At 33.9% G+C, this 22,460-nt stretch overlaps 2 protein-coding genes across 2 annotated transcripts; both read left to right on the forward strand.

Moving 5' to 3' along the window:
* Nucleotides 1-1,142: 1,142 nt before the first annotated feature.
* Nucleotides 1,143-2,518, forward strand: LOC132746282 (uncharacterized). The gene is made up of 2 exons (XM_060735389.1): nt 1,143-1,797; nt 1,949-2,518. The coding sequence occupies exons 1-2, from the start codon at nt 1,176-1,178 to the stop codon at nt 2,395-2,397; spliced, it is 1,071 nt and encodes a 356-aa protein (XP_060591372.1). The 5' UTR covers nt 1,143-1,175; the 3' UTR covers nt 2,398-2,518.
* Nucleotides 2,519-10,178: 7,660 nt separating this feature from the next.
* On the forward strand, nt 10,179-22,039 carry LOC132746285 (uncharacterized). The gene is made up of 4 exons (XM_060735391.1): nt 10,179-10,833; nt 19,243-19,644; nt 21,132-21,272; nt 21,969-22,039. The coding sequence occupies exons 1-4, from the start codon at nt 10,212-10,214 to the stop codon at nt 22,037-22,039; spliced, it is 1,236 nt and encodes a 411-aa protein (XP_060591374.1). The 5' UTR covers nt 10,179-10,211.
* Nucleotides 22,040-22,460: the final 421 nt, after the last annotated feature.

The following is a 22,460-nucleotide window of genomic DNA, read 5'->3' on the forward strand; positions in this document are numbered from 1 at the left end:
TTAAACCCTTTAATAACGCTTGGCATTGTACAGTCATTACTTAATAGCAATTTGTGAAAATATGTAAACAAGTAACTCATTTGACTTCACAAAAATAATCCTGTGTGGAAATTTAAGAACTATTTGAGCCGCGTCACGACAAAACCAACATAGTGCGTTTGCGACCAGCATGAATCCAGACCAGCCTGCGCATCCGCGCAGTCTGATCAGGATCCATGCTGTTCGCTTACAAACCCTATAACAAGTAGAGAAACTGATAGCGAACAGCATGGATCCTGATCAGACTGCGCGGATGCGCAGGCTGGTCTGGATCCATGCTGGTCGCAAACCTATTATGTTGGTTTTGTCGTGACGCGGCTCATTTTTTCATGTGCTTTTTACTTGACTGAATACTTACAACGTTTGGATTATTTTCTGCATTCATTAAAGCTGCAGAAAATCAACATTAAGGATATGTACATGTACTTAGATTTTAAGACAAGTACAGGTAATAATTTACATGTTAATTACATGATTTATATGAAAAATGTTTGATCACATGGCTGGGTCAACAACAGTTTCGTCTACTATTGACCTGAATCATCTTAAAACAAATATTGTGAAAGATTCTTTGTTTTAAATCTCAGTTAACTAGGGTCAAAATCTTTCAGAACTCAAAACATTTTGATACCAAGGAGTAGTTCTTATCAAAGTTCTTATCGAAAGACAAAATAACGAAATCATCCCCATTTTGATCTTAATTGAAACTACAATCTGAAGCCCTTTGATTTTCAATGGATTTGTCACTAATGCAAGGGGATTGCACACCTTTTTCAATAAAAAGTGTCTTTACATTGTATTGCCATGTTTTGTTCCAAACTAGTAGTGTTTAAGATATCTTTAAGAAATGAGCAGTGGGGAAATATACATCAAAATTGTCCAAGACTGGAATTCACTGTAATGACCAACCTAGGCTATTAGTCGGTTTAATAAGTTCTCTCACACCGTATCAAAGACTTGACACGCGTCAGACAGAAATATTACAAAATGTTAACAAGCCTGATCGTCAACATTATAAAAACTGTAGGTTAAAGCCATATTTAGGAGTGCCCTATAAACTTTTCCACAAGTCCTTATCTCATAACTATTTGTATCATTATAAAAAGCCGACGGATTTTAATGATAGCGACTTAAACATGGAGATCAGACACGTAAACTTAGTTTGTGTAGGATACATTATTTGGTTTTACACACTGTTTACTGCTGCAGCTTCCACAAATGGGGATACATTGAAAATAGTTCTCTCAGAATTAGAAGATTTAAAGATGAAGGTCAACACATGCGAGGAGAGAATGGTCATCAACGACCACAAGCTAATGGCGGTCACCAATGAACAGAGATTACTAGTAGCTAACATGGAAGAAAGACTTCTCGCTGCAGAGGAAAATCTTAAAACTACCGCAGAATTATATGAGAAAAAGTTAGCCAAGTCAGACAGTAAACTCCGTGCCGTCGAAAGAAAACTTACAGTGTTTGAGGAGATGTACGGTCGCTTAACTAACAAAGGAGAGCCAATCGAAGACGTTGAAGAAACTGATTTGAACGTGGATACCATCGATTTTGACGGGGAAAATAGAAAACACAGTGCTGATGAAGAGAAGTTAGCATCCCTAAATTGGTTCCATGTGTCTGAAACAGTATATGACAGCACTTTAGGAAAATCTCCGTTGAACTATATTGACAATAACCACGGAAATATAAGGGAAGCTAACAACATCGACAAAACACGACGTTCATCTACTCAAAAATCAGAAAGGGGTAATAAACTTAATTTGCAGATAAAGATCGTTTTATTCAATCGTAAATCATTTCAAACGTTTTGATAAGACAATATAAAATATAAATATAAATATATATTTATATCTACAGCAATGCCATGATAATGCAATAGGTTTTTTTCTCATTTTAGCATCGCATACGATGTATCATAAGCGACTTCTGAATCCAGCTGTTAACCATCGTGTTGCCTTCACAGCGCACCTATCAGTCGACATAGCTACCGAACTTGGGAAAGAGCACACCATTCCCTTCAATCAAGTTCTATTAAACGAAGGTCAAGCATATGATGCTACCACAAACACGTTCATATGTCCAGTGAACGGGATATACATATTTCAATCAGCTTTAATGAGTAATTACCAGGAACGTATCCAAACTGAAATCGTAAAAAATGGTATGCCTATTGGTAGAATGTATGCGAACGGTGCAAGTAATGGATTTGACCAAGGGTTTAATTCTGCAACTGTACAATGCAATAAAGGTGATCACGTGTGGGTCAGAGTACAAAGTCATTTAGGCACAACCGTGTTAAATGATTTATTTTCTTCGTTTTCTGGACACATCTTGTGGGAAACATAAATACTCTCTTTCAATTACTTTAATGTCCTTATCACTTTTTTCAATTAGTAATTTGAAATTTACAATAAACAAATACATGTATGTTTGGAATTACCATGTATATAATAAACATGCAAAGTCGCGAGTTCGTTTGTGATTTTATTGACAATGACACAAAACCAACAAAACTGAAGCAAAATATCTCTTATATCATAGGTTAAAGACCTTTTAAAGCTACATGCATCCAGATAATTTAAAATATTTCAATAAACGCAAACTTGAGAAGAAATTAACTTAGATTGTAGAAAAGTAAAAAGATTCCAGATTCAAGTAATTATTTACATATTATATGCGGTTAATGACTGAATTTTCAGCATTTATAACTATATTTCTACTGCGTTACTAAGCAGTAAGGGTTATTTTTCATACTTTTGCCCCTTTTTGGTAATTTACGTTTGTTGCAAGTGCAATTGATACTGTGGTTATTTCACAATATCATACATTAAAATACATTTTCAAAATTTCGTGAAAATTAGCATGAATCTGGAGACATGCTTCTTAAAGTTGTAACACCACCCATACACGCACAGTGCAAGTGCAAGTACTAACAAAATCGACAATTGTGCCTATTCATGAATAATTTCAAGCAACGGTCCAAGCCATGCCTACAAACACACTCCTAACATTTGATTGAGGCAGAACTTAGAAACTTAAATTAAGAAACATTGATTTGACAATGAAATAGAAAGAAAAGCGCGGTCCCTAAAGAACGCCACAATTAAAATATAATTGAAAGTAGTTCTGACTCGGTTTGATAAAGAGGTGGTAGTGGTTATTGCAAGCTACAGATATACTAGCACCGGCTTAAGCATAACATGATGAAAATGGTGAAAATTTGTATTTAAAAACATCCGGCGTTGATCGATAGAACTTTCAATGTGACACGCACATGTCATGTGGCGTATGGTAACCAAGTAAAAGAATGCATGATTCTTATATAAAATGAAATTTTGAAAGACACGATCACTGTCACTTTGTGAAAGGTGAGCTAAAAACTAAAACATAGGTCAGAATATATCTCAACTGATATATAAAAGTTCAATTCTATATCAGAAACCATGCTTAAGGTTCAAAATTTATAGTGTATGTCAAAAAATTAACAGATTTTTACTTAGTGCATGTAAGGAAATCACATGGAAGGCCCCGCCCCATCCCAGGGCAAGGCAAATTTGACCCCATGGCTATAATTTGATCAAACGTTGTAGCTGTCCACTAAAGTCTGTCCCACCAGATTTGAATATTTCATTTTTTTATTAAATATAATAATTAATTCAATTAAATTAATGTCATGTTAACCCTGACGTCAATATCTCTAGGCATGTTTTTCACTTTTTTCAAAAAGTCAGTAATATTGTCAAAATGTTAAAATTATAATTTTTCCCGTTGACTTAAGTTGTAACTTGATGTGACGTCCATATCAAAATGGTGGCGCCCATACCGACGTCATGTAGGGTTCATCTCATAATTAGCATGAAACAATGGGTAATTATAAAAAATTGATTATTCTTTTTTACTTACTGATCAATAAATCCTTTACAATAAGATTTTTCAACAGTAACGAATGTTACATTTCACGCATGCGCATTCTGAGTAGGGCAAAAAAGCAATAACGATGACTACATGTAATTTATCATATCAAAAAGCTTTAAAAGACGTTAATCAGCAAAATTTTATGTTTTCTATTTCAAATTCTTTGCTAATGTCTTCCAATAAAGCATACGTATAGTCGGTTCGACTAATTTACATAACGAAGTTAAAATGCTGTTTTAGATTTTTGACTTAACAAAACAATTGCCAGATTCGTGCTTTTGATAGAAAGATGTGTTGTGAATAGTTTTAGCTGATCACAGAATGCAATCAACTCAAAAGATTGCATCTGTCTTGTGTGAACGCGTTATTTGAGACTGCATAGCAGTATTTGGTGTACGAATTGATATTTGCAATTGTGTATGTATAAATGCTGTTTACTCTTAAATATGTTGCAATACATGATCTAACAGTGCTCATATGCAAACTTATTTTATCTATTCACATAGGTTATTCGCATTTACAATTTATAGACACAAAAATGTGCTTAGGTCAATAAAAAATGCAACACCACAAATGCATATGACATTATGACTGATACATACCATTTATCACATACCCGTGCCGCTTTTGCGAATCCGTAAAATGGTATTGCAAAGTCGTGCATATATTTTGATCTGACGTCAGTTAAAGACGCGCTAAATGTCAATCGGAACGTCCTCGGCTATTATCTATAACAACCTCGGAAACAATACGAGTTCTATCACGTGGTTGCAGATGTAAACAGACACAAAGATAACATAACGTAAAACGAATGTATATATTTGATATCCAAAGGAAAATAAAGTCAGTTTCGTACAAAAATGATGGAAAATATGTTGACAAACATTTTTAAGTTAAAAATAACCACTGATGTACAATTTTAAACAAATCAGACGATGGCATTTTATATTTTCGATTTTTACTATCATATCAGTATATGAATAATATATTGTTCGCTTTTATATCTATGAATTTACTTATTTTATGTTGACATTTACTTGATATATTGGAAATAAACTTGTCAACAACTTCCAGCATTGAATTACTATTTGTTTACATGTTTAGTTTCTTAGCGTAGGTTAGACCGAAATATCGTATCCGTTCTGGATATTCATACTATTGTGTTTGAGTCCCTTATCTGAAGACTGACGAAAATGACCGAAAAGTTGAGTTGCGATTGCCTTTTATTTAAGGGGTGTTCGAAAAGAATTGCTTATTGTCCTCGTGATCCATGTGGGACACGATAAAAACCAATACATACTTGTATAGGGTAATTCAATACCTTTACAACGGTGTATTAATGTACATGTAAGACTACGTGTTAGACATTTAAATACACGCAGTCATTGACCACTGTAGTAAGAATAGTTGGTAGAAGCGTCGACAAAATAGATGAAATACGGGCTTACATCAAAGCTCGCTCAAAACTGGGTTGCTCTTTGAAGCAGTTGATGACTGAACTCTCTACTGCTTATGGGCCTTCTTGTGTGTCTTATGACACAGAAAGAAATTTGAGTCTGGTGTAGAGTGCATCAAAAATGCACCAAAATCAGGTAGGCAAAATCTGCATCTCGTAACGAAATCGTTTCCAAAATAAAGGATATCATTGAAGGAGATGCCAGATTTACAATTCTTGATATTGCACGAAAGGTAGGCATATCACTATCAACGGTTCACTTTATTTTGAAGAAGCATTTGAAAGTCAGAAAGATTTCTGCCAGATGGGTGCGACATCTGTTGACCGATGAGCAAAAGAGGCAACAGGTTAAGGTGGACAAAAAGCTGCTTCAAATGTTTCCAAAATATGACAAAAAACAGTTTGCCAATGTCGTCACAGGAGATGAAACTTGGGTCCATTATTTTGAGCCCGTCGGAAAAGTTAGCAACAAAATCTAGGCCTCTAAACACAAGAAACGCCCGCTAATTGCCAAATGGTCTTTGAATGCAAAGAAGGTTTTGTATGCAATTTTCTTCTCTGGTGCAGGTGTCGAATAAAAGTGCCGGTGAAAAAGGGCAAAAGTATCACTGGGAAGTACTACAAAGACGTAGTTCTTAAGAAACTGAAAAAGTATTATAAGAAACGACGCCCTGTCGCTGGTTTTAAGCATATCTGTCTTCTACATGACAATGCCCCCATGCTCATACATCCGCAATAGTTTCGGCGTTTTTGAAAAAAGAAAAAGTAACTGTTTTGCCTCACCCCCGTATTCTCCAGACCTTGCCCCATGTGATTTCAATTTGTTTTCGAAATTGAAATCCTTTCTTGCTGGGCGGAAATACAAGTCCCGACAGGCACTTGGATCTGCCATTTATCAGTACCTTATTACTGTTCCCAAATTAGCGTACCGTGACGCCTTAAAGAAGTGGATATATCGGCTGAAACATTGCATTTCTAGCCACTGGGTATACTTCGGGGGCATGAAATGAACACTTTTGAGCTAACTTGAAATTTGAAGTCTCCAGATAGAAACAAGCAATTATCATAGTATTGCAAGCAATCCATAAGTCCCCTACCGGTTAGAACCCCAGCAACATTCTGAAGGGCCATTCACCTATGTTTCTATTTTAAGTAAATTTGTTGAAAAAGTTCTTTAAAAGTGATCACAGGAAACAGTTTTTATGTACAGACAGACGGACTGAAGGACACTCTACAGTTATTTTTTAAACATCCCTGTTGTCAAAATACAACATTTTTAAAAGCAAAATTTTTAAAAAGGAGATAACTCTTGAAATAAAGATGCAAGATGTCATACATGATGTGAGTGTAACAAAGAACAATTAGTAATGAAGGTATGAATAATGAATGTTTATTTTGAATTTGAAGTAAATGAAAGTTAAAAGAACGAATAAGAAAAATTAAAAGTTTAAGGAGGAGATAATTCTGGAAATATGGATGCTAGATTTATAAACCTTGTCATATTAGTATGATGTGGGAGTTTGAAGAAAATCCAATCATGATTGGAGAAGTTGGAGTAAAAATTACCAATTTCTCGGAAAAAAGTCTAAGTTCAAAAGGGGCATAATTCTGGAAATAGTCTTGCTAGAGTATTGAACTTTTTCACAAATGTTGAGTGATAATAAGAAACATATATATGAAGTTTAAAGTAGATACATTCAGAAAAAAAGAAGTTATTAAAAAAAAATATTTTTTCATGAAAATTTTAAGTTCAAGGGAGGTAATTCTGATAAATTATGTGCTAGAGTTGTAAACTTTGTCACATATGATGCGGTTGATGACTAGCAACTTATATTTAAAGTTTGAAGAAAATACCTTAAGAAATAAAGAACTTATAGTGAAAAAACTTAAAAACTAGAATCAGAAATCTTGACATTCAGTCTATTTGTAGCCATAGCAACCAGATTTTTCAACATAGGAAGATAAGAAAAGGATGTGCATAATTTCCAGACTGCCATCTACCCATATGTCAAGTTTCATAAAAATATTTTCAGTACTTTTTGCGTTATCACTGGATCCATGTTATGTGTAAAATTTGCCATATTTTCAGTCTATTTGTTGCCATAGCAACCAGAATTTTCAGCATAGGCAAAAAAGAAAAAGACGTGCATAATCTCCATACTGCCATCTATCCATATATCAAGTTTCATAAAAATATTTTCAGTACTTTTTGCGTTATCGCGGGATCCAGGTTATGTGTAAAATTTGCCATATTTTCAGTATATTTGTTGCCATAGCAACCAGAATTTTGAACATAGGAAGAAAAGAAAAAGACGTGCATAATCTCCATACTGCCATCTATCCATATATCAAGTTTCATAAAAATATTTTCAGTAACGGACGGAGAGTTTAAAAAACAAAAATTTATCAGAATTACCTCCCTTGAACTTAAAATTTTCATGAAAAAAATATTGTTTTTACTGTAAACCTAAAGTCCCCTCCGGTAAACCGGTAGAGAACTAATAAGCAATACATTTCGAACACCCCTTGTATAATGTTAACGTTATGCTGTCAGCGCGTCAATCAAAAAATGTTGTTTTTCACTTCAAACGATTATTATTTTTTATGTGATAAATAGAATATTAAATTCGTGTTAATTCATTACTGAATTTATAGAACTCGTTGATTACAGTCATAATATGCTTGCCCGAGAATCGCATAAGATAATTTTATTCAGTATTAAACTTACTTTCATTCAATATCCTCTATTTATTAAACAATATGATAATTTTATTTAATAATATACTAGAAGTAAATGCTGAATATATATAAAAAAAACTAGGGGTCATGGTTGATGCAAATATTTACGGCCATGATTCTATAGTAATTTGTGAAAATATTTACGGAATGTAAAACAAGTACCGTCTATAATGGTCTCATTGGCCTCCCGTGCATAAAAATTGTATCATCACAAAAATCGACTTGCATACATATTTGGTATCATTCAGTAAATTGCTGAATTCAAAATTTATAGGTCACCTTTTGATTGATAGTAACATTTATCATGCAACTACTATGGTAACTGCCCGATAACACTTGCCTGATAATTATTTTTGATATCAGGTCAGTAACCTGATATCAAAAATAAGCCCCGCCCATTTTAACGTACTTTTTTCAATTGCTTATATTCTCATTTTCATCAGCATGTGAATTCTACAATGTAATCTCATACCCTTACAAGTCTTGAATCAAGGTGAGATATTTATTTATTTATTATTTCGATTTCAATTACGAATAAATTAGATAGCGAATAGTTTTAGCACCAAATAATGAAGTGACGTCATAATTTATATTGCAAATGACATCATCGATGTTCACGTCATACTATACATGTAATCATAACAAACCGGCTAGACGATTGTCTTTGAGAACTTGTAAATGTTTACTTTATTTCGGCGGATTATTATTTAATAAGTGAAGAAATTGTTTCGTTTAAAAAACAAGACGCATGGTTGTGTAGCTTGTGTTTGATTGCCGATTTGAATTCTTTGATTGAAAATATCATGAACTTTTGAATTTGACAATTCAAGACAAAAATTGCAGTAAAATTTTGTTTATGTGATTCTAAGTGGATTTTTGGATCAATGTTTAAATTAAAGGTAAGAATTTTATCGTATTAGGCCTACATTCTTTTGTATCTCTTATTCGAGCCGAAAGAAAAAATGGCCGCCATTTACAAATTTTAAGTTTCAGGAGCGTAGGAATTTGTTTGTCAAGAATTATTTCTTTGAACAAAAATCCCCCTTTTTAACGAAATTCGCTATTTAAAAGTAGATTATTTTGTTATTTTGACAGTTATTATGTGTTACAAGATAAATAGAAAAACATGCTACTGTCTTTTGATATCAATTTTATCAGGCTCGGCTGATATGGGCAGAAAGGGCTCGGCAAGCCTCGCCCTTTCTAGCCCATATCAGCCTCGCCTGATAAAATTGATATCAAAAGACAGTAGCATGTTATTCTCTATTTAAGGGCATGAATGGCGACATGTCAGGGATCAGTACTCTCGGTGCCTAAAAGGGCGAATGGACCCTCATTAAGCCTAGATTACATACATACAAGTACCGTCTTTTGACTTAACAAAAATAGTCTTGTACGGAAATAACTTACTTCGGGAAATCTTTAGAAGTATTGTTATGTGCTATTACGGGGCTGAATAAACCCAACATCTGGATTTTTTTGCTTTTGTTCCAGCAATTTGGTGAAAAAGTGTGAACTAGGAATAAAATCTTGCAGCACTCAAAACATTCTGACACCAAAGAGTAGTTCTTATCGAAAGACAAAATTACAAAATCGTTCCTGTTTTGATCTTAATTAAATCTGCAATCTGAAACCGTTTGATTTTTAAGTGATTTGTCACTTATGCTGAAGTTGTAGCACATATTTCAATAAAAAGTGTCTAACATTGAATTCCTATGTTTTGTTCTAAACCAGTAGTGTTTAAGATATCTTTAAGAAATAGAAATTGGGGAAATAAGTACATCAAAGTTTCCCAAGACAGGAAATCACTGTAATGACCGACCGAGGCTTCTAGTCGGTTCAATTAAGTTCTCTCATACCATATCAAAGACTTGACACGCGTCAGAAAGAAATATTACAAAATGTTAACAAGTCTGAGTGTCAACATGATGAAAAATGTAGGTTAAACCCATATTTAGGAGTGCCCTATAAACTTTTCCGCAAGTCCTTATCTCATAAATATTTGTATCATTATAAAAAGCCGTCGAATGTTAATGAAAGCGACTTAAACATGGAGATCAGACACGTACACTTAGTTTGTGTAGGATACATTATTTTGTTTCACACACTGCTTATTGCTGCTGCTTCCACAAATGGGGATACATTGAAAATAGTTCTCTCAGAACTTGAAGATTTAAAGATGAAGGTCAATACATGCGAGGAGAGACTGGTGATACAAGACAACAAGCTAATGGCGGCCACCAATGAACAGAGATTATTAGTAGCCAACATGGAAGAAAGGCTTCTAGCTGCAGAGGAAAATCTTAAAACAACCGAAAAATTATATGAGAAAAAGTTAGCCAAATCAGACAGTAAACTCCGTGCCGTTGAAAGAAAACTTACAGTATTTGAGGAGATGTACGGTCGCTTATCTAACAAAGGAGAGCCAATCGAAGACGTTGAAGAAACTGATTTGAACGTGAATACCACCGATTTTGACGGGGAAAATATGAAACACAGTGCTGATGAAGAGAAGTTAGCATACCTAAATGGGTTCCATGTTTCTGAAACAGTATATGACAGCACTTTAGGGGAATCTCTGTTGACAGATACTGACAATAACCACGGAAATATAAGGGAAACTAACAACATCGGCAATACACGACGCTCATCTACTCAAAAATCAGAAAGGGGTAAGAAACTTAATAAGTAGATAAAGATCGTTTTGAAAAGATCTATTTAATCATAATTTAAATCATTAGTGTTCAACAACAACATACAATACAAATATATACATGATTTTAAAAACATGTATACAGTAATGTCATGATAATGCAATAGGGCTTTTTTTTTCATTTTAGCATCGCATACCATATATCATAAGCGACTTCTGAATCCAGCTGTCAACCATCGTGTTGCCTTCACAGCGCACTTATCAGTGCTCCTAGTTACCGAACTTGGGAAAGAGCACACCATTCCCTTCAATCAAGTTCTGTTAAACGAAGGTCAAGCATATGACGCTATCACAAGCACGTTCATATGTCCAGTCAACGGGATATACAACTTTCAATCAGCTTTAATGAGTTACAGGACACTTATCCAAACTGAAATCGTAAAAAATGGTATGCCTATTGGTAGAATGTATGCGAACGGTGCAAGTTATGGATTTGACCAAGGGTTTAATTCTGCAACTGTACAATGCAATAAAGGTGATCACGTGTGGGTCAGAGTACACAATCATTATGGCACCAGCGTGCTCAATGATTTATTTTCTTCGTTTTCTGGACACATCCTGTGGGAAACATAAAACTCTCTTTCAATTACTTTAATGTCCTTATCACTTTTTTTTCAATTAGTAATTTGAAATGTACAATAAACAAATACATGTATGTTTGGAATTACCATGTATAAAATAAACAATCAAAGTCGCTAATTATCTTGTGATTTTTATTGGCAATGACACAAAACCAACAAAACTGAGCACTATGAAGAAAAATATCTCTTATATCATAGTTTGGAGACCTTTTACCAGATAAGTTAAAATATTTCAATAAACGCAACTTGAGAAGAAATTAACTAAGATTGTAGAAAAGTAAAAAGATTCAAGATTCAAGTAAAAGTTAACATATTATATGCGATTAATGACTGAATTTTCAGGATTTATAACTGTATTTCTACAGCGTTACTAACGCAGTAAGGGTTATTTTTCATACTTTGGCCCTTTTTTGATAATTTATGTGTTTTCAAGTGCAATTGATAATTGGTTATTTCACAATATCATACATTAAAATACATTTTCAAAACTTCACGAAAATTAGCATGAATCTGGAGGCATGCTGCTTTAAGTCGTATCCCGACCCATATACGCACAGTGCGTTAACTGCAGTGCAAGTATCAATAAAATCGACAATGGTGCCTATTCATAAATAATTTCAAGCTACGGTTCATGCTATGCCTACAAACACACCCCTAACATTTAATTAAAGCAGAATTCAATTTAAATTTAGAAACATTGTTTTGACAACGGTATAGAAAGAATAGCGCAGTCACTAAAGAACGCCACAATTAAAATATAATTGAAAGTAGTGCTGGTTCGGTTTGATTAAGAGGCGGTGGTGGTTATTGCAAGCTATAAATTTAAGCATTTTATCATGAAAATTGTGAAAACTGTGTTGTTTGTAAACAACGTATCCGAGTGCTTAGTACACCCGATCCCAGGGCAATGCATATAATGACCCCAAGGCTATAATTTGATCAAACTTTGTCGCTGTCCACTAGATAATGTTTTATACCCAAGCATTGGCAAAATTTAGTAATTTGACATTAAAGGTCAAGGTCAGTTATGGCTTACATTCAAGGTTAGTCTGGTCATCTTAAAGGAACATTCCAAAGGATTGTAATGTCCAAGCATGAAGACAATTCATTCATTAACAATAAAGCAATAGCCACTTTGGTCCATCTCTAGGTATATTTTCTAAGTTAACAAGGGCAACGTTGTCGCAAAATATGCCCGTCACAAAAGCTTTTGACAGAGATGTGGGCATTATAGATATGCATATAGGAGATATGATCTGGGCAATATAATATCCGGACAAAATTAGTACATTGTATATTTCATCATCTTTTGTGACCTTGACATTGCATATATTGATCTAAATTACATCACAAAAGCTTTTGACAGAGATGTGGGCATTATAGATATGCATATAGGAGATATCCTCTGGGCAATATAATATCCGGACAAAATTAGTACATTGTATATTTCATCATCTTTTGTGACCTTGACATTGCATATATTGATCTAAATTACATGTGTCTCAGCCTTAGTAATGATAATGACCATTTGTGTTACAATCCCTAAATAAATGATGACTAAATGGTCCTTATACAAGTCTTCATATTTTTACCTGAACTTTGACCTCTATTTGTGACCTTGACCTAGGCGACAGGGACCTGAATTTTACGCACACCAGTTTTTCAAACGGGCGTATAAAAACAGTATAGTATATGGACGAAACATTTAATTTCTTCCACCATAACAAAGTTAAAGAAAAAAGATAATGCAGTCATGTTTAATGAAAAGGTATGCCTTTAGTTCTACAGAACATTTTAAATTAAAACTGAAACCTTTAAATTACACCTGATACACAGATTTTGACTCTTAAACAGTCGTTGAAAATGCTACTAAAATGTCGAAAGAAAATAAATCGTTATTTGACTTCAAAAAGTATAGCCCAAAGAAATTAAGACCTAAAATGCTACACTAATGATTTCTTTTCAATATGCAAATTGTGCTGTGTGAAATATTCCAAATTATGTATTTAGTTTCACTAGTTTATCAATCCCAGTCACTAGAGTCAAACATCTGATTCCACGTTAATCTTATTGGAGACAAACTGATAAAATCCCGATCCAAAATGAAATTGGTGTGAAAACCATTGGTTTTGAAGAACGTGTCTCAAGCAAAACGTGCTAATGTGATATTATGCCAGTCCAAGAGTATATGTATATATAGTGAATCAACAGGTGCAAGTAAAAATAAGTTTACATTTTGCCGTAACTCCCTTCAAATTCATAATTTAGTTCGCAAGAAATGTACACAAGGAAACGTATGCAAATACTCAAGTTTAGTATTATATTGTATTGATTAAAAATTCATGTAAGAAAGGCACCGCGCAGGTCACTTTCGTTGTGTTTGATCATGAAATATTTTCTACGGTCATTCACACAGTACCTTTGCCCTAGCATGTACAGAAGTTATCAGTTCCTTGTTAAAGTGAAGGCAACTAGTGCTCGTAAACGGTTTGACACCTTACCCAGGCACGATGCGGTGGCTGAACTATGCTCGGGTAAATTCAACATGGCTCTCTGTCGTAATCCAGAGTGTAAACTAGCACTACCACCACAACTTCAACTTGGTCTTCCCCCATAAGCATCATTCAACGTAGTTTTCCTTTCTGATCAAGACCATGTGTCATTAACAAATTGATAATAAGCATAATTTACAATATGATAAAAATGTAGGTTAACACCATATTAAGAAGCACTGTCAAGTGTCAACGAGTTCTTTTGCGATATCATAAAAAGCCACTAGTCGGAATGAAAACGACCTAAGCATGACTACCAAAAACGTACACTTAGTTTTGTTTGGTTATATCATTTTGTTTAACACACAGCTAGCTGCTTCTGCTGCCACCACAGATAGAGATAAATTGACTAGAGTTCTCTCTGAACTTGAAGAATTAAAGGAGAAGATCAGCACATGCGAGGAAAGACTGACGATAGTGGAGGTTCACAAAAATGACTACACGCTGAGAGCGTCCACAAATGAACAGAGATTGGCTCACATGGAGGAAAGACTTCTCGCTACAGAGAGAATAACCGAAAATATTTATGAGAAAAAGTTAGCTCAGACAGAGAGTAAACTTCGTGGAGCAGAAATCAAACTAAACGTCGTTGAAGAGCTACATGACCGCTTAGCACATATAGAGAAGTTGATCGCAGGCTTTAGTTTCAAAGATGGTTACATTGAATCGGTCAAGGAAGCAGCCAATAGTTTGAGAATACTACTGCCACATAATCCGATCAGGGAGAAGATATCTAATGCAAAGATATTTGGTATCCTCGAAGAAAAATATGGGGATGAAACCGACAATAAAACCAACACTCAAAGAGATGACTTTTACAATATCGCTGAAACACGACGATCACCTAGTCGAAAAATAGAGACAGGTAAGAAACCATTTATACATGTATATTCAAATTGAGTTTCTATGATGAAAATACGATGGCACGGTGGTGAAATGGTGAATCGCAATAGTATAACATGACGGCAAAATTCGATGGGAAAATGGTGGACGCAAGATGGGATAATGCAGTATTACGTCACCATTTTACGATTGTACCATCGTATTTTCATTATCGTATTATAGCGTTTTCATCCCGATTTTGAGGAGAAAAAGAACCCCAATAAACACGTAAACAAGTAAGATTTATGTTTTGAACCTTGTCAATGCTAAAGTTCATTTAAAAGGCGGTTGAGGCGCACATAGTTCTTGCATAACATTGCCTTTTTTTATTATATCTTGAGGACCAATCGTTTTAATTGAATCCAAATTTAATACATCAAAAATACTTTGCATGCGTTTAGGACCAATATTGTATTTATTGGCGAATGCAATAAATTTTGTTTACGCCAAGTTTGTATAACGCAACAAACGTCAGTCAAAATATCTACACATTGTTTATAATAAATTGTTTATCCTACAACCATAATGGTAACAGGATAAGCAATTTAAGTTCCCCTCGTCTATCTTGCTTTTCTGTCAAACCCCTCGTGACAAATCAAAGATCAGATACTATATCAACAACAGAACATATAAATATAAGATTTGAATTTCTTTTTTGTATATTTTTAGGGTCCAACTTTCCCTTCTCGAAGCCACTTTTGGGTGTAGTCGTAAATCACAAGCCTGCTTTTTCAGCCTTTTTATCCGATCACGTATCTGGACTGGGAAAAGAGCAAACAATTCCATTTGATGATGTTTTGCTAAATGAAGGTAATGCGTATGAACCAGTTCTGCATGCATTCATATGTCCTGTCAATGGGATATACATGTTCCTATCAGGCGTTATGTGTAATCATAATCAAAATATTCAGACTGGAATCGTCAAGGATGGGACAAGTCTAACTAGAATATATTCTGGAGGAGCTACGGGAAGTGACGGGTATGATCAGGGCTTTAATTCTGCCATTGTGAGATGTAATCAAGGGGAAAGGGTATGGGTTAGAGTGCATCATACATTAGGGACGGCAGTATTCAGCGGGCGGTACTCTTCTTTTTCAGGCTATATCCTGTGGGAAGTGTAATATTACTGTAATCAAATAAAGTCATTAAAGTAAAACAAAGCTTTGTAAATGAAAGGAGAATTTATTGTCCTTTGTTTAAAAATATACATAAAGAAATTAACATAAGTAAATATTTAAATGAACACTTCAGTGATAAGGTAGATTAGTCTTAGAACACAATATGGTAAGACACTTGTAACTTTAAAACAAAAAAATAAAATAAACTGTTGCCTATTTAAATCAGCAAAAATTTATTCTATTTTTGAAACACAAATCTGAAGTTCCACAGGTTTAGAACACAATGGCTACAAGTTCTAAGTCGTAACATGATTAGCATGTATGTTATGAAAGGGCCTTTAGAGCACAAATGAGAAATGGAAGTACATGTATAATTTTTTATGAGATTTATGTAGCACCAACACAACATAAGTCATATGGCCACTTTAGAATAATGCGCGAGGTACAGCTGCAGAGCTTTGTAATTAATCTCTTAATGTAGTGAAAATTAGTGTCAGGTGTGTTAGAATCATCAATATATCAATCTAAATTTTTGTTGAATACAGAAATTCAATTAAGTTTAAAAATTAATTGTATAACAAATTCTATTCTATATTTTGTATCAAAATTAATTTCATGCTGCAGTAAATGCATTGAAGTAATAAATTCTAATGTATTTTGTTTAGAGATAAAATAATTTTGAAACAATTTTTCAGCTGTATATTGTGTGACAATTCATATAACTGGGAACTGTAGTCGCTTAACAAGCTTTTAAAACATTCATTAATAATTAATTATGAATACTTTTGAAACAAATATTTATTTGCCTATGATTATATTCTGAGACTAAGACTAAGGGTATGCCGACCTTTTTAAGGTAAGTAGACATGCCAAGAAAATATCTGTCATTTCAACAAAATGTGAATTACATTCTCTACTACAGAATTGTTTTGAACAATAAACAACAATAAGTACAGATAAAACATAAAGTTACAACTAAGCCCAGTAAGAAATCAATCAAATGGAATGCAAAAGGTTAGGTTTCACAAAATATTCCTCACTCAGTTACACTGCATGATTGGAGCAAAAATGTTGTATCAACATTCATCTTTATTCTGAATTTTGAGAACTTGAACATCTCTAGATTTGTCTAACTGAACCACTGTATAAAACTCTGCTTATAACCAATGTTTAATGGTTAACAACATTCAGTTAACATAAATCATGATTTTGAAGCTTGCTTTGAAAAGAAAGACACTATTGATGGGATTCCATGTACAGGACTCTGTGAAGGAAAGAAGATTAAATCAATAAAATTTTACCAATAAAAGTTATAATTTGACAATAAAGAGACACCAAAATCAATGTAAACCATAGCTCAGGCATAGTTTAACTAGGGCTGTCATTGAATATCGCGATATCAATATATCATCGATATTCATCATCCGATACAATATGGATACACATTTTCAAATATCGATACAAGCTAAAATTTATTTATTTCTGTTAGTAAATATATACCCCTCAATTTTGCCTAATAAGAGAAGTCACTTTTTTCCAGTTTTCTAGGCTAACTTGAACTTTAAACTCTGTTTTCAAATGTCAGTGACAAAAATAACAGAAAAGAAGCTTTCTGTTAGTTTGTAGTATTTGTACTCTAATACATACATGAATTACACCATGATCCCAATTTATAACACACATTTAAAGGATTTTCATTGTATCTACTGTTACATATCGTCGATATTTGTCTTTCGGTATATCGATACAAAATTGTCCATCAATGACAGCCCTAAGCCCTACTTCAGGAAATCTTTAGAAGTATTTTTATGTGCTATTACGGGGCTGAATATACACAACAGCTGGCTTTTTTTGCTTTTGTTCACACCAATTTAGATGAAAAAGGTTTGGTCAAATGGCTTGAACAACAACAGTTTTGTCTACCAGTTATTTGAATCATTTCAAAACGAATATTGTGTGAACTAGGAACAAAATCTTGCAACACTCAAAAGAGTAGTTCTTATCGAAAGACAAAATTACAAAATCGTTCCCGTCTTGATCTTAATTAAATCTGCAATCTGAAACCATTTGATTTTTAAGTGATTTGTCACTAATACTTAAGTTGAAGCACATATTTCAATAAAAGTGTCTAACATTGTATTCCCATGTTTTGTTCTAAACCAGTAGTGTTTAAGACATCTTTAAGAAATAGACAGTGGGGAAATAAGTACATCAAAATTGCCCAAGACAGGAAATCACTGTAATGACTGACCGAGGATTTTAGTCGGTTCAATTAAGTTCTCTCATACCGTATCAGACTTGACGGGTCAGAAAGAAATATTATAAGATGTTAACAAGCCTGATCGTCAACATGATAAAAATGTAGGTTAACCCCATATTTAGGAGCGCCCTATAAACTTTTCTGCACGTCCTTATCTCATAACTATTAGCATCATTATTAAAAGCCGACGGGTTTTAATGAAAGCGACTTAAACATGGAGAACAGACACGTACACTTCGTTTGTGTAGGGTACATTATTTGGTTTCACACAGTGCTTATTGCTGCTGCTTCCACAAATGGGAATGCATTGAAAATGGTTGTCTCAGAACTTGAGGATTTAAAGACGAAGGTCAATACATGCGAGGAGAGACTGGAGATATACGACAAAAAGTTAATGGCGTCCACCAATGAACAGAGATTACTAGTAGCTAACATGGAAGAAAGAATTCTCGCTGCAGAAGAAATCTTAAAACAACCACAGAATTATATGAGAAAAAGTTAGCCAAGTCAGACACTAAACTTCATGCCGTTGAAAAAAAAACTTACAGAGTTTAAGGAGATGTACGGTCGCTTATCTAACAAAGAAGAGCCAATTGAAGACGTTGAAGAAACTGATTTGAACGTGAATACCACCAATTTTGACGGGGATAATATGAAACACAGTGCTGATGAAGAGAAGCTAGCAAACCTAAATGGATTCCATGTTTCTGAAACAGTATATGACAGCACTCAGTATATGACAGATACTGACAATAACCAAGGAGATATAAGGAGAACTAACAACATCGACAATACACGACGTTCTTCTACTCAAAATTCAGAGAGGGGTAATAAACTTAATTTGCAGATAAAGATAGTTTTATTCAATAGGAAATCATTTCAAAAGTTTTGATAGACAATATAAAAAATATATATATATATATTTATATCTACTGCAATGCCATGATAATGCTTTAGGTTTTTTTCTTATTTTAGCATCGGACACCATATATCATAAGCGACTTCTGAATCCAGCTGTCAACCATCGTGTTGCCTTCACAGCGCACGTATCAGTGCAAGTAGCTACCGAACTTGGGAAAGAGCACACCATTCCCTTCGATCAAGTTCTGTTAAACGAAGGTCGAGCGTATGATGCTATCACAAACACGTTCATATGTCCAGTCAACGGTATATATATCTTTCAATCAGCTTTAATGAGTCCTTACAAAGAAGTTATCCAAACTGAAATCCTAAAAAATGGTGTATCTGTTGGTAGAATGTATGCAAATGGTGGAAGTATTGCATATGATCAGGGGTTTAATTCTGCAACTGTACAATGCAATAAAGGTGATCACGTGTGGGTCAGAGTAACCAATCACTATGGCACCAGCGTGTTTAGTGAGTTATATTCTTCGTTTTCTGGACACATCCTGTGGGAAACATAATAACTCTCTTTCAAATACTTTAATGTCCTTATCACTTTTTTAATTACTAATTTGGGATGTACAATAAACAAATACATTTATGTTTGTAATTACACATGTATATAATAAACATGCAAAGTCGCGAATTCTTTTGTGATCTTATTGACAATGGCACACAACCAACAAAAAGCAAAATATCTCTTATATCATAGTTTGGAGACTTTTTAAAGCTATATGCCTCCAAATAAGTTAAAATATTTCAATAAACGCAAACTTGAGATGAAATTTACTAAGTTTGTAGAAAAGTAAAAAGATTCAAGATTCAAGTAATAATATGCATGTTATATGAGATAAATGACTGAATTTTCAGGATTTATTACTATACTTTTAATGCGTTACTAACGCAAGTAAAGGTTATTTTTCATATTTTGACCTCTTTTTGGTAATTTACGCGTGCTGCAAGTGCCATTGATAATGTGAAAATTGCTTCCTTCTGGTTTTTTCACAATATCATATATCAAAATACATTTTTAAAATTTTATTAAAATTAGCATGAATTTTGAGGTATGCTGCCTTAAGTCGTATCCCCACCCATACAAACACAGTACGTTTACTGCAGCGCAAGTATTAACAAAATCGACAATGGTGCCTATTCATCTACGATCCAAGCCATGTCTACAAACACACCCCATAACATTTGATTGAAGCAGAACTCAAATTTAAATTTAGAAACATTGATTTGACAATGAAAAAGAAAGTAAAGCTAATAGAACTTTCAATGTGGCAAGCACGTGTCATTCTATGACATGTGGCGTATGGTTACCAAGTAAAAGAATGCATCAGTCTTAAATAAAATGAAAGACACGATCCTTTATTAGTTATATTTGTGTAATTAAAAAAGTGAGGTCATCCATGGAGATTATCTATCTTACAAACAAGAGGGCCATGATGGCTCACCTGTATATAGGCCCCCGGAGCGGGGGCCAGTTTAAACCCCGGGGCTTTTATTTGAACAAACTTGTCAATGCTAAAGTTCATTTAAAAGGCGGTAGAGGCGCACATAATTCTTGCTTAACATTGCCTTTTTTCATTACATCTTGAATTTGGATTCAATTTAAACGATTGGTCCAATCGTTTAAATTGAATCCAAATTCAATACATGTACATCAAAAATACTTTGCATGCGTTTAGGACCAATATTGTATTTATTGGCGAATGCAATAAAATTTTGTTTACGCCAAGTTTGTATAACGCAACAAACGTCAGTCAAAATATCTACACATTGTTTATAATAAATTGTTTATCCTACAACCATAATGGTAACAAGGATAAACAATTTAAGTTCCCCTCGTCTATCTTGCCCCTCGTGACAATGTAGAAAATCTAATCAAAGATCAGATACTAAATCACCAATAGAACATATAAATATAAAATTTGAATTTCTTTTTTGTATATTTTTAGGGTCCAACTTTCCCTTCTCGAAGCGACTTTTGGGTGTAGTCGTAAATCACAAGCCTGCTTTTTCAGTCTTCTTATCCGATCACGTTTCCGGACTGGAAAAAGAGCAGACAATTCCATTTGATGACGTTTCGCTAAAAGAAGGTAATGCGTATGATCCAGTTCTGCATGCATTCATATGTCCGGTCAATGGGATATACTTGTTCCAATCAGCTGTAAACTGTATGCAGTATCAATATATGCAGACTGAAATCGTCATGGATGGCACAACATTGACAAGGAGCTACTGGTAGTGACGGTTATGATCAGGGCTTTAATTCTGCCATTGTGAGATGTAATCAAGGGGAAAGAGTATGGGTTAGAGTTCATTATGTATATGGGACGTCAGTTTACAGCTGGCGGTACTCTTCTTTTTCAGGCTATATCCTGTGGGAAGTGTAATTTTACTGTAAAGAAATAATGTCATTAAAGTATAACAAAGCTTCTTAAATGAAAGGAGAATTTATTGTCCTTTGTATAAAAATATACATCAAGAAATTAACATAAGTAAAAGTAAAAATTATAATGAACACTTCAGTGATAAGGTAGATTAATCTTAGAACAAATATGGTAAGACACTTGTAACATTATTAAAACAAATAATAAAATCAACTGTTGCCTATTTAAATCAGCAAACATTTATTCTATTTTTGAAACACAAATCTGAAGTACCATAGGTTTAGAACACAATGGCTTCAGGTTCTTAGTCGTAACATGATTAGCATGTATGTTATGAAAGGGCATTTAGAGCACAAATGAGAAATGAAAGTACATGTATAATTTATGTTGGGTTTTATGTAGCACCAACACAACATAAGTCATATGGCCACTTTTCTGGTGAAGGAAAGCCTCAAGCAAAGACGGGAAGCTGAGTAGAACCACAACTGAAAGGAACACATGCAAGGGCCAACATATATGAAATATATGTAAAATACATTAACATATAGGAACACAAGAAGGTAAAGCATGAAGACTATGATTTTGAACACAATGGGTTACAACTATTTCTACAATTCTCAAGAAGAACACATTTTCTATAATTTATAATACCTTGGAGTAAAGCTTATATACAAGTGGCAATCCCCTAAAACTAAAGAAAGTAAAAGTATAAACTTCAAATCTCTCTTCAAATGATATCTTGAAGAAATATATTATATAAAGAACTGTGAGTTTCATCTTTATCATGACAGTTGTATAAGGCAGTAAAAAAACAAATTTTATTTTACAGCACAATATTTCCCCATTTTTTTACTTTATGTGTTGCATAGTTTTTAAAGAATCCAAAGACAATCA

The sequence above is a fragment of the Ruditapes philippinarum genome, unplaced genomic scaffold (genome assembly GCF_026571515.1).
Source record: "Ruditapes philippinarum isolate M1 unplaced genomic scaffold, ASM2657151v2 ctg7033_1_1_1_1, whole genome shotgun sequence".
NCBI classification, from domain to species: Eukaryota; Metazoa; Mollusca; class Bivalvia; order Venerida; family Veneridae; genus Ruditapes; species Ruditapes philippinarum.